General features: G+C 38.3%; 1 protein-coding gene across 1 annotated transcript; it reads right to left on the bottom strand.

Moving 5' to 3' along the window:
• Positions 1–518: 518 nt before the first annotated feature.
• LOC128614120 (uncharacterized) lies at positions 519–9,210 on the bottom strand. Its single transcript, XM_053635420.1, has 4 exons — positions 8,461–9,210; positions 3,724–4,003; positions 1,353–1,463; positions 519–1,276 (listed from the first exon to the last, which is right to left on the bottom strand). The coding sequence occupies exons 1-4, from the start codon at positions 8,863–8,865 to the stop codon at positions 1,215–1,217; spliced, it is 858 nt and encodes a 285-aa protein (XP_053491395.1). The 5' UTR covers positions 8,866–9,210; the 3' UTR covers positions 519–1,214.
• Between the last annotated feature and the right edge of the window lie 3,306 nt (positions 9,211–12,516).

Raw genomic sequence — 12,516 nt, 5'->3', positions numbered from 1 at the left:
TGAAGTGCTTAAAACTCCAAAACCACTTTTAAACTCCTGCTGCGTCATGATTTTCAATCAGCTACACATTAGCTTGACCTAGCAAACCCAGTGCAAGATTCTAATCTTTTCTGGATCCTTTCTTCAGCATTCCTCCTTTTATGTTCCAACACTAATTTAGCGTTTTATTTCTGGTCGTATCTCCAGGATGTTTATTTGAGCAGAGTTCCTTTGTTAGTCCCACTTTTCCTACACATTGTCCTCCTCCTGTTGTAATTGCATTCTCAAGGTGGCTACCAAAGGATGATTGTTTGCTTTTTAAGTCTCAATTCCACTCAAAGGTTTTTCTTCTAATGTTCTTTTGTTTCTGTCCCTTCTTGAGTAACCCATAAGGAGTCCAGACCCAGATTTCTGTAAACCTACTTCATAAACACTTTTACAGTTAGCAATTATGAAAATGTAAGACAATTATTACAAGAAAAAAAAAATATATAGAAATAACACCTCAGATACTAAATTGAAAAAGTAAGCAGTAAGAATTTGATTATTTATTTATTTATTTATATTTAACCATGTATTTGCAATGTGAATTCTAGTTTAAAGTGGCAAACAAAAATTTATTTTTTTTCAAAAGCTCCAATGATGACACAAACCACTTCTGTGTTCACAACTAAAACTGTGGAAACTAAAACTTAAACTAAAATATAAAAAAGCAACTGAAATTGAACTTAAACTTAAAGCAAAGACTGATTTAAAACTCACTGCAATGACTATTGTTAAAGATGCTACATATAGTAATTATACAATTAAAATAAGACATTTAACATCTAATATGTTAGCAAACAATTAAGCTCTACATGGATTAACCTATTAATTGAAATCCTAGACTGTTCTAGTTTATATTGCCTGACAAAATTATAACACAATTCAGATCAATCCAAATGTAAAAATGTAAGTTACTCTAATTAACTCCCTTTAAAACTTTAACAGAGGCACTGTTTGGTGACTGACATCCTTTTCGTGGTTCTCAAAGACAAAAAAAAAAAAAGTTTGCAATGTCTTTGAAATTTTATTTTGAAGGAGTACAGAGGAGCAGCAGCTTCATCAGTAATCTTCATATCCCGATGCTCCTTCAACATTCCTGTCAGTTAATAAATCAAATACAGCAGGTATTTCAGCTTTCTGGGCATTTCACAGGTCATGTGGTCATTATCAGTCTGTTAATAAACCTGATGTCAGGACTGTAAGCCAGATTTCGTCTGTAATGGAATTCCTTCCTCTGTGCTTTCAGGATCACCTGTAGGGAATGATGGGTGAGTATTAGAGGGTCAGAGGTCATGTCAATCAGATAAACAGGCTTCACTCTGGCTCACCGTTCTGCGCCTGAGCATATGTTGTCGCTTCGGCTCGTTCTCTACGTCCTCTCCTGATCCAACACTGTAACAACGGCCAGAAAATATTTCGCTTACGGCTCAAGATGTTATCTACAAAACAAACAAAACAGAGTGAATTGTGTGCTACGTGAAAGAAAAATCCAGGCTGGGGATGAAACCTCATGACTAAAAACTGGCCACAACACCAAAATTACAATTACCAGAAAACTGCAAAACTATAGAAAAAAACAAAAAACACACAGACGCAAAGGCCACACCTCCTTTATTATTATCATCGTCATCATCATTACTACTATTCTCTACTGCTATGCTGTGTTCGGAGTGGGAAGTCAGAACACAGAATTACTTCATTTTTAACCTCGGTGTGTTTGAGCTCCATGAGGGGGAAGTTTTCTTAGATTTTTTCTATTCAAAGGTTGGAAATTGAGTCATTGAGGCTTTACATTTACATTTATTCATTTAGCAGACGCTTTTATCCAAAGCGACTTACAAATGAGGAAATACAAGCAAAGCGACATTTCAAGCAGAGAACAATACAAGTACTGCTACCATACAAGATTAATAATTGAGTTCTAGAAAATGCGCAGAGTAGAGGTGCAAGTGCCAAAGGTTTTTTTTTTTTTAAGGATAATGTGGGGTTGGCATTTTATGGGTTAGTTATGTGCTCATGGAAGAGGAGGATCTTTAACTGTTTTTTGAAGATAGTGACAGATTCTGTGATCCGGATTGAGGTTGGAAGTTCATTCCATCACTGAGAGACAGTTAGTATGAAGGTTCTGGAATGGGACCTTGAGCCACGCTCGAGGTACTACTAAGCATCGGTCGTTAATCGAACGCAGATTGAGTGAGGGAACGTGGAGTGTGTTGAGGTAGGGGGGGTGCTGTTTTAGTCGAATGCAGCACTACTTATAGCTTCTACACACTACACGACTTTCAAAGACGTCGGGTTGTGGTACTGTTCATATTACACAACTGTCTGTCTTGTCATGGAAGTCATAGGGTTTTCAAATTACATGAGCAATCGGTGACAGGGGTGAACACATTACAAAACATTTCACTATTGATGAATCCCTGACGACTCTGCCTGGACTCCAAATTATATTTCACAACAGAGTACACGCAAGAAGTGATACGAGAATTACACAAGATCACGCGTGAGTAGACGTTCTCATGCTTGTCCGGGCGGGGTTTTGAAAATGGCGAACCACAAGAAGCTTGCGATACACTTTCTTTGTGCGTGGATTTGCAGCGAAAAGTCAAAAAAGAAGAAAAGACTACGAAGAAGGGAATGGTTGAGGAGACGCAGGCAGCAAGGATAGTCTGTTCTGCAGAGAGACTTGGAGGTAACATCCTCCCACTGAAACTTCCCGGGCAGTGCCCCATTTCATGCTCTCTCATTGGCTGTAGAGCAAAGCTGCAGTTATATTCGGTCAAAACACATTACGCGATTTGGAATCGCAGACAGTTCCAGATATCTCGCTGACATCAGCGATGTGTCGGTGCTTCTCTCAGATCGCATCTTTGATAATTCATACATTGCATTCATCGCTCATGAGAGCGAGCTCGGATTTGCTATGATTTGGGGCTTTTGTCTGCGATCTCCACAAAACTATTGGCGAGTGAAAATCGGGCCTAAAATCGTGTAGTGTAAACTTGGCATAATAGGCACTGTGACCACGCCTTATTCGCTGAGACTGACACACTGTGACCACGCCTCCTTCGCCGAGACCGACGCAATGAGACCACGCCTTCTTTGCTGAAACTGACACCGAGACCACGCCTTCTTTACTGAGACCGACACATTGCGACCACATCTCCTTCGCGGAGACCGACGCACCGAGACCACGCCTCTCTGCTGAGTCCAACGCACTGAGACCACGCCTCCTTTGCTAAGACTGACACACTGAGACCATGCCTTCCTGACTGAGACCTACACACTGAGACCACACCTCCCTTACCGAGACCTACACACTGAGACCACCTTTACTGAGACTGATGCTTTGAGACATGCCACCGTCATTGAGACCGTCAAGCACTGAGGCCATAAATCCTTCATTGGGTCTAACAGGCAAAGGCCACACATTCTTCACTAGGACTGACACACAGGCCACACCTCTTTCACTAAAATAGTGATGCCATAGCCATGCCTCCTTCACTGTGACTGACAAACACAGAGGCCATACCTCCCTTCGGGACTAAGAGGCACTAAGGCCACACCTCCTTCACTGAAATATGGATGCAGAGGCCACGCCTCCTTCATTAAAACTGAGATGTAGAGATCATGCCTCCTTCAAATTGTTATGCATGTATGTATGTAAAAAACGTACTACATGATATCATGCTATTTAACCTGGGCTCTGAGACTCGTTCACAGCTTTGCAGATGTTCCTTTTGATGTTCTCTATGCCATCTGCTGCGTTAGGAATAAAATGGCCAATCCATATGGAGTTGTGTGGATGTTTTATGAACAGAGATCTCATTGTCCGCTCCAAGAGCGACACAGACTCGCGAGTCTCCGAGCTTTCAGCGTCAGCACGAACGAGGCCCAGTACCGCCTGACGAACTCCATGATTTTTCTTCACTCGAACCTTTATGTCCTTCAGGATCTCCTCCATACACACATGGTTCGCCTGGAGATAGCAATATGGGTAAAAAAAAAAAAATATCACAATACAAAAAAAAATATGCTCACAACATACAGTATGTTACATGATATTTAGTTTTGCTAAATTTGGTCAAATTTTAAATTGTTACAGTTCAAAAAACAATTTTAAAAAATTCAATATTTACAAAAATAAACAGTTTAATAATTTAATAAATTACTTAAACAAGGTCCAGGGTCGGAAATATAACAAATGTATAAATATAAGTTACATAACATAAACAAAAAATAATAGATAAACAGGCTAACACGCTAACCTCTAATGAGCTACTTGTTGCTTACAGGCTCTCTTTGATTGGCCAAAATCTCCCAGATACCCAAGAAAATGAAGAGCTAAAAAGAATAGCAATGTTTGTCAGACTTTTTTTTTCAGCTTTTCACTTACTCTTTAAACTACACTTTAAATGTACATAATTAAATTACATTATTAGGATGTAATTAGGATGTCAACAAGTGGCTTTTTATAAAAAAATTGTGTGTGTGTAAACACTTCCATTTCAAAGAGCTAGCATTATTATTCACAGCAATGGTACACTTAGCACTAGGTCACAACTTCTTGTACTATTGTGATATTTAACTAAGCAAATGAAACTGTCAGTTATAGAACTCAGTTGGTAGAGCCTCTGACTCTTGATCTCAGGATTGTGAGTTTGAGCCCCATGCTGGCCGTTCAGGTTAGTGCACTCTTAGTGCCGGTCCCATGTCCGGATAAATGGGAAGGGTTGCGTCAGGAAGGGCATCCGGCATAAACTTGCACCAAATCAATATGCGGACAATGGAAAGTGAATCGCTGTGGTGACCTCAAACAGGAGCAGCCGAAAGAACAACAACCTATGTCAGAAATACCGTTGTAGTCGGACGTTTACATACACTCATCACAGACATGGAAATATGGGACTTTCAATAATTTCTTTGAACTATTCTTTATCTGGGGTAGAATGATTGTACAACACATATCTTTAATAAAAAAAAAAAAACATGAATTTGGTTCACAAGTTTCATTCTTTTGGGGTTTTCTGTAATCAACACAGGACCAAAAGTATACATACATGGTCAAAAATACATACAAACACTTGATTATTAATTCAGTGGTGCTGAAAGTTCCAAAATTTCCTTTAATTTGCAAAGATCAAGGCCTCTTAATTTCCTGTTAATGATAATGATTGCCTACAGCTGGCAGCTTCTCTATGCCAACATAAAAAGGGTTTGACAGCACTCATTGGATTGACCAACACACCATACTATGGGAAAGTCCAAAGTGCACAGTGCAGATCTGAAAAATTATGATGGTGGATTTACACAAGTCATGAATGTCTCTTGGAGCCATTTCTAAACAATTGCGGATTCCAAGATCATCAGTTCAAACAATTGTATGCAAGTACAAGTTATTGGTAAGTGTTACCACTTTGCCAAGGTCTGGAAGAAGACCCAAACTGTCACCCTCAGCTAAGAGGAAATTGGTTCGGATGGTCAAGAAAAACCCATGAACCACCAAGGCACAAGCCTGCCATGAACTGGAAGCTGCTGGAACATCAGTGTCACTGTCTACAGTCAAGCGAGTTTTACATCGCCATGAACGGAAAGGCTGCCATCCAAGACAGAAGCCCCTGCTCCACAATCAACACCTTCAAGCCCATGTAAAGTTTGCGGTTAACCATATGAAAAAAGAAAAAGCCTTCTGGAGGAAAGTTTTGTGGTCAGATGAGACAAAGATTGAGTTGTTTGGCCACAATGACCAGAGCAGAGTAAGAACACTGTACCAACTGTTAAGCATGGTAGTGGTAGCATTATGCTCTGGGGCTGTTTTGCTGCCAGTGGAACTGGTGCATTGCACAAAGTGGATGGCATGATGAAGAAGGAGGACTGCCAGAGCCTGCTTTACCCATTCCACAACCAGCTTTGATGTGTGTTTGGGGTCATTGCCCTGCTGGAACACCCAATTGTATCAGAGTTCAACCGTCTGGCTGATGGTTTGAGATTAAGCTGAATAACGGCCTGTGCACACAGACGTTTTTCGCTGAGTTTTTTTGTGCTCATACCCACACGTTAAAGCGGGCGACATGCTGAATGAAAGTGCAAATTCACTCCCTGACAGTAGATCAGGTACACAAGGTGGCGCTGCACAACTTTCCGTTTCTGACACCCGCTCAGTGACATCACTGAGAAGAAGAGAACCAGTATTTACGTCTTCCAAAAACGCCGTTCACACACTTTTTTTTGCGAACTGGCTAAAGCATGTAGGCACTTTTGTGAAAGGTAAAATCTTTGATGATTTGTCCACTGCAACAAATATTTCCTTAAAGCTAAATCCTTAAAGATCTCATTTTTTGGGGGAGGGGGTGGGTATAAGGCAACTATTGTTGTGCCCAAAAATGTTAATGTTCCTGCAAATTAATGAAGTGTTGATTATGAATAGTCTTTTTTGTGGTCAATATGATAATACAACACAATAATGGGGCACTTAGCTATTTGAACATACATATATATGTGTATATATGTGTGTGTATGTGTGTGTGTATATATATATATATATATATATATATATATATATATATATATATATGCAAGGTGCAAAGTAAATACAATGGACTATCATTCAGCAGAAACAAAGAAACAAACAATGCGATTTAGTGTAGAAAACAACACTGAAATAATTAAACGGATCATTTAGAATATATGCTTGCATCTCACTGTCGTCAAAAAATAGCCACAACATAATGAACACACTTATATAGTATTTTGTGTGTAATTTTGAATCGGGTGCTTTCAAAAGTCACCTTGTTTGTGTGTGTAGCCAGAAGTATTTATTAGCAGGGAGCAATTTATTTTGGGTAAGTCACCTATGCGCACTCTCACTCTCAAACTCCTCGACATTAGAAAAATTGACGCTTTGACGCCACACGATTTACACCTGACTGTGAACACATCCATTGACCATTGGGGTGTTAAACGGACCGTTTTTCGCGCTGCGAAAATCGTCCCGGTGTGAACAGGGCTTAACATTAAACTTTTGGAATGGCCTTCCCAAAGATCTGACCTCAACCCTATTGAAAATTTGTGGACTGTGCTTAAAAGTCGAGTCAGGGCCAGGAAACCAACAAATGTCATTGAACTTTACCAATTCTGCCGAGAAGAGTGGTCAAATATCCAAACAGAATTCTGCCTGAAGCTGGTGGATGGCTACAAAAAGTGCCTGCTCCAGGTGAAACTTGCTAAGGGACATTCAACTAAATATTAGGTGTGCTATATGTATACTTTTGACCTTGTGTTGACTACAGAAAACCCCAAATAAATTAAAAAAGTTGTGAACCAAATTCTTGTTTTTTATTAAGGATGCATGTTGTACAATCATTCTACCCCAGAAAAAGAACAGTTCAAAGAAAATACCGAAAGCCCAATATTGCCATGACATTTATGTTCATGACGAGTGTATGTAAGCTTCCAACCACAATTGTAGGTAAAAGACACCCCTGAATCAGTTTTTTAGCTATTTATTTATTTTGGAAATGGTACCAGTATGTGTGATTATATAGGCATTTGAAAAAGCGAACAACCTGGAAATTAGTATCAGGAAAAACTTAACTGGTAAATATGATGCTTGGCTTATTGCTAACCCTGCTAAAATACTTAGAAAGTTTCAGTTTATATATAGAGAAGAACGTGTGTTGGATCCAGTGTCATGATGAACTCCGTATGCTAGTTAGGTGCTAAGGAATGTGCTTTTTTATGTTCTGTATGAGTAATGTGTACAGTATCTGACAAACTTTACACACTTTAAATCAGTTTTGAAAATTGGGTTATTCCATCTCACTTTGTGGTTTCTCAGTAACATGACAAGCTGTGTTTTTGTCATATTAACTTCAAGAAAGACATATATAATAAAAAAAAGAGGCAGACTGGTGAGGGAACGACTGTGAATAGCTGCTACAACACAAGTTAGAACAGGAACAAACTGGTTTCACGGACATCCCTCAATATTAAATTATTATATATATTTTTGAAATTAAAACGTTGGCAAATTGCTGTGGTGTAAAGAGAATAAAACACATCAAGATGAGTTGTTACTGGAAAATTAACTTCGGGGTGATAACAGTAACTCCACCCCTTTCTTGATTGTTTTCCAATAACAGCACATCCGCAGATGTTTTATTCCATGGTTCCAACGTCACTGATGATGCAATAATGATGAAATTGATGGTTTGTTCATTTTAACATTTTTGCCACAGATAATGTTAACGCATATATAAACATGTACATTTAAAAAAATCAAACAGCACCGAGCCATAACCACTAGCAGCTGCTTAATATTTGTCTGTAAAATAATATATTTTTTCCCCGAATGGCGTTTTAAACGCATCCAGTAACAGATTTAACTGGAATTACTTCTCAACTACGGCTTAAAAACACAGGTTACTTGTAATTCACCTTGTTCTGAATGTATCCGTGTCTGAAAATGAAGATGATGGCGGCGCAATGAATCGCTCGTCCGCTGTGACCGGAGATTTTGCGCATGTGTCGGACACATTTCTCGTCCACGTCGGCGTTATTCTCGCCTTTTCCTTGAGCCACATCAGAAACAGGACAGTTTCTCGTAGCCGCAGATTTGATGTTCCCGTTGCCGAGATTTGCGTTTTTGTCCCTCTTGATGTGCACCTCGGTGTGAAACATGTCCATGATAAACTCCTGGAAAAGGGTGCAGTTGTTTTCTCCATCCGCGTCTCCTACCAAATAAATATTCCCCTTTCCACCGATCCGCTCCAGCATCCGATCAAATTCCTCTCCCTCCTCTTCCTCCTTGGATATGGAGTTGAAGTGACAATCCGAGGCCATGTTTAGTCTATATTTAGGCTATTTAATTTTTGCAGAATAAAGTCGTATTTAAAGTATGAATGACTTTGAGATGACCCGGTGTTCACGCTGAGTATACGAGCTGTAGGTGAGCTTTTAAAATTCCCGTCGAGCCGCGCAGTGGAAGCCGAGCCGGAAACAGAAATCACAAACCACTCCGACTATGGGAGGAGCCAGTACAGCAAGCCACGCCCCGGAAGAAGCGTTGGTGACCAAAAACAAGTTAGTTCCTATCCTCACACCTTACAGCAGCTTATAAGCAGTCGTGCACTCACTAACTTCTCTTCTCTCTCTCTTCAGGTTAGCCTGTCAACAAAGAAACCTTGTGAACAATATTTTTAAATTCATTTTTGAATAAGCATTTGATCTTCTTTGAGTCATAGATTAGTTTAATTAGAATAAAAAAGATAAATTTTTTTAAGACTTATAAAGGGCTGAATGGCACTGCAGTCATGGAATATCCATAAATATGAAAATTAATAGAACTCCATCAGCAGCCAGCAGACTTTGTACCCAACATTATCACAACAACATTTTTGTTTAATCAGAGTTTATAACAAGTTTTTATTCATCAAATGTTTTATGTTTTTTTCAGTCTTGCACTGCACGAAGCTGCACCATTGAATCTGGCTGATGTGGTTAGTATAATTGTGTATCTTCAGTGTAGTGAAATGGAGTGTTCTGTTACGAAGGCCATGATATAAAGACAAAACAACAAAGGGCTTAAAACAGAACCTTGTAAGACACTATATAAAACTATGGAATTCATCCATCCATCCATCCATCTTCTATACCACTTATCCTTCCTTCTTCTCCTTCCTTCTATACCACTTATCCTTCCTTCAGGAGACCTGGAGCCTATCCCAGGGAGCATGGGGCACAAGGTGGGGTACACCCTGGACAGGGTGCCAATCCATCGCAGGGCACACTCACATACACATTTACACACCCATTCATACACTACGGACACTTTAAACACGCCAATCAGCCTACCATGCATGTCTTTGGACTGGGGGAGGAAACCGGAGGAAACCCCTGCAGCACGGGGAGAACATGCAAACTCCGCACACACAGGGCCATCGAACCCCCGACCCTGGAGGTGTGAGACGACCGTGCTAACCACTAAGCCACTGTGCGCCCACTATTCATTTCTTCAACGTAGTTAAAAATCCTAAATAATGTCTGGAAATGCATCAGGACACATCTTGTTCAAATTTCATATAGTTTTAATTAGGCTACTATATGCTAAAATTGTACAGGATGGTTTAGAAATATTTATAAAGTCTTTCGTGTGCTTGTATATTATGTGCTTGTTTTGTATTTTATATATATTCTACTTATACTACAGCAAATTAACTAGAATTAATTTATGGTGGTACCATTCAAATGTGTTATAGATGTACACTTTTATAGAATTCATGCCCAAGTGGGCAAGGTTATGTGTAAACCAATGATGTCATCACTATGTCCTGGTTTAAAACTCCAAAAGTTGTGTTTCTGGCCTGGTAGACACCTCACCTTGAAGCCTATGATAAGGCAGTTAATATTTAACACAAGAGCACACTATTCACTTGGATCCATTCTCTTATTTTTGTTCTGCCCTTACCTTCAACAACTATTTATTTATTTATTTTTGCCATATGCCTTTAATTGTATGATTTCTTTAAAGCCATGGTTCTCAAACTGGGTCCTGGAGAGAGCCTGGGTTCCATGAAGCACACAAAGGGGGTCCATGATTTTTCAAAGTTTTATTTATCAGTTATTAAGTTATTATGCCTATAAATAATATCAACTAGAGACTTATGATAATTGTAATAAATGGGTTCTTTGGGTTTTTATTTCTGGAATGTACAGAAATAATAAAAAAAAGAGCCTCTTTGGGTCCAAAATATAATTGTATATTTTTAAATAATGTGCCTAATTTTAATAGTGTGTTTCTAAAATAAATTTATATTCAGGGGGTTCAGAATTGTTTAAGAATTATTTATGGGCACGGTGGCTTAGTGGTAACCACGTTTGCCTCCCACTTCTGCCCTGTGTTCACAGAGGTTGCATGTTCTCCCCGTGTACTCTGGTTTCCTCCCCCAGTCCAAATAGATCCAGATGCGGTGTATAAATAAATAAAGCAACTGATAAACTATAAATTGATATCACAGAAGGATAAATTACCTTGAATTTAAATTTAAACAATTTATGGTAAGTAAAACATACTAAATGCATATTCCTATTTATTTTATTACTCAACTACTAAATGTCTCACGTCCCTTTTTTAAAAATCTGAGTAGATTTGAGCAGGTCAGTGCTGGTGAGAGTGCAACAGGATTCATGGCTAATGATAAACTGAGCCCAGTTTAAACAAAGTGACCTTGCTGACCACCAAACAAACACACACACACACAGTGCCTTCAGAAAATATTCACCCCAATTATTTTTTCTCTTTTTTATTTAAGCATATCAGAAAGGCATTTTGCTTCATTATTGAAGTGACTTGCTACAGAAATAAAATCAAATAAATTATTTAGATGTCTTAATTATTTAAAAGTAAAACACAGAAACATTGCTTAATTAATAAGTATTCACCCCAGAGTAAATAATTGTAAGTAATTTTTGCAGCAATTACAGATTTAAGCTGTTTTGGATGTGTCTCAATGAGATTTTATTATTTTTGGCATTTTCTCCCATTCCTCAATTAAATTTTTTGCCACCAAATTAGACAGGGAATCTTTTTTTTCAGCAGAGATAGCTCTCCCCCTTAAGCTACAGATCTATGTGACAAGAGACAATTTAACTTAAGTCTCTACACCAAATAAATAACTTAATTTTTAATAAACAATATGTAAGACATAATCTAAAGTATCATGGCACCAGGGCTTTTAAGGGTTACATAAAAAATTCTTGCCATCGCCACACCTACCACTGTCTGGCATCCAACCAAAATGCAGCTAAGACTTTTTAATATCTGAAGTTTGCTTCTTCAGTTATTAATGCAGCTTAATAGAAGTTTATTGCCACCTGTTTAGCATTATGCACTAAATCTACATGTGGATTTGTGAAGGTATTCAGAGATTCAGCGTGTAAAACGGACTTGCTTAGGTGATTTCTGTGTTGGTATGACACAATTCTATCCATAAACATATACAAAAAGATGTTACATAGATATAAAAACAGGTTTGTGTCATCCTCTTCTGCACTAGCATTAGACATACTGGAGGAGGAATTTACATTAGAAATGATTCAGACAAAACAAATACATTTGACTTTGTAGATTCCTTTATAATATGGACTTGGGTAATACAATTCTTTTTAGTGTGGTCTGTAATTTTCTATTGTTATTTTCATCATGTCAGTAATTTGTTTTGTATGGACAGTGCTTTTGGAATAACTCTAGCAAAGTTTTAGTCTAACACTGAACCATATAGAATCTATCATTATTATTATTATTATTATTATTATTATTATTATTATTATTATGAAGTGGTATGGTGGAGTTACTGTTACCACTGCCAAAGATGATTATTTCCCTATAACAGCACATCCCAAAATGTTTTGTTTTTATTATACCACAATGTTTTACCTAACAATTTTCTATTTATCAAAGAAAGGAACGACATGAATGACTTTATTTTGTTTATA

The sequence above is a fragment of the Ictalurus furcatus genome, chromosome 10, assembly GCF_023375685.1.
Source record: "Ictalurus furcatus strain D&B chromosome 10, Billie_1.0, whole genome shotgun sequence".
In the NCBI taxonomy this organism is placed as follows: Eukaryota; Metazoa; Chordata; class Actinopteri; order Siluriformes; family Ictaluridae; genus Ictalurus; species Ictalurus furcatus.
Note: the sequence above shows the minus strand (reverse complement) of the source record. Positions and strands in the feature narration are given on the sequence as shown.

Bases quoted from the DNA above. Each gene is read 5' to 3' on its own strand.
- LOC128614120 (XM_053635420.1), bottom strand. From the start codon at position 8,865: ATGGCCTCGGATTGTCACTTCAACTCCATATCCAAGGAGGAAGAGGAG. The intron at 4,004-8,460 runs GTGAATTACAAG...TGCTATCTCCAG, and splicing joins ACGGATACATTCAGAACAAG to GCGAACCATGTGTGTATGGA. The intron at 1,277-1,352 runs GTGAGCCAGAGT...CATTCCCTACAG, and splicing joins ATATGCTCAGGCGCAGAACG to GTGATCCTGAAAGCACAGAG.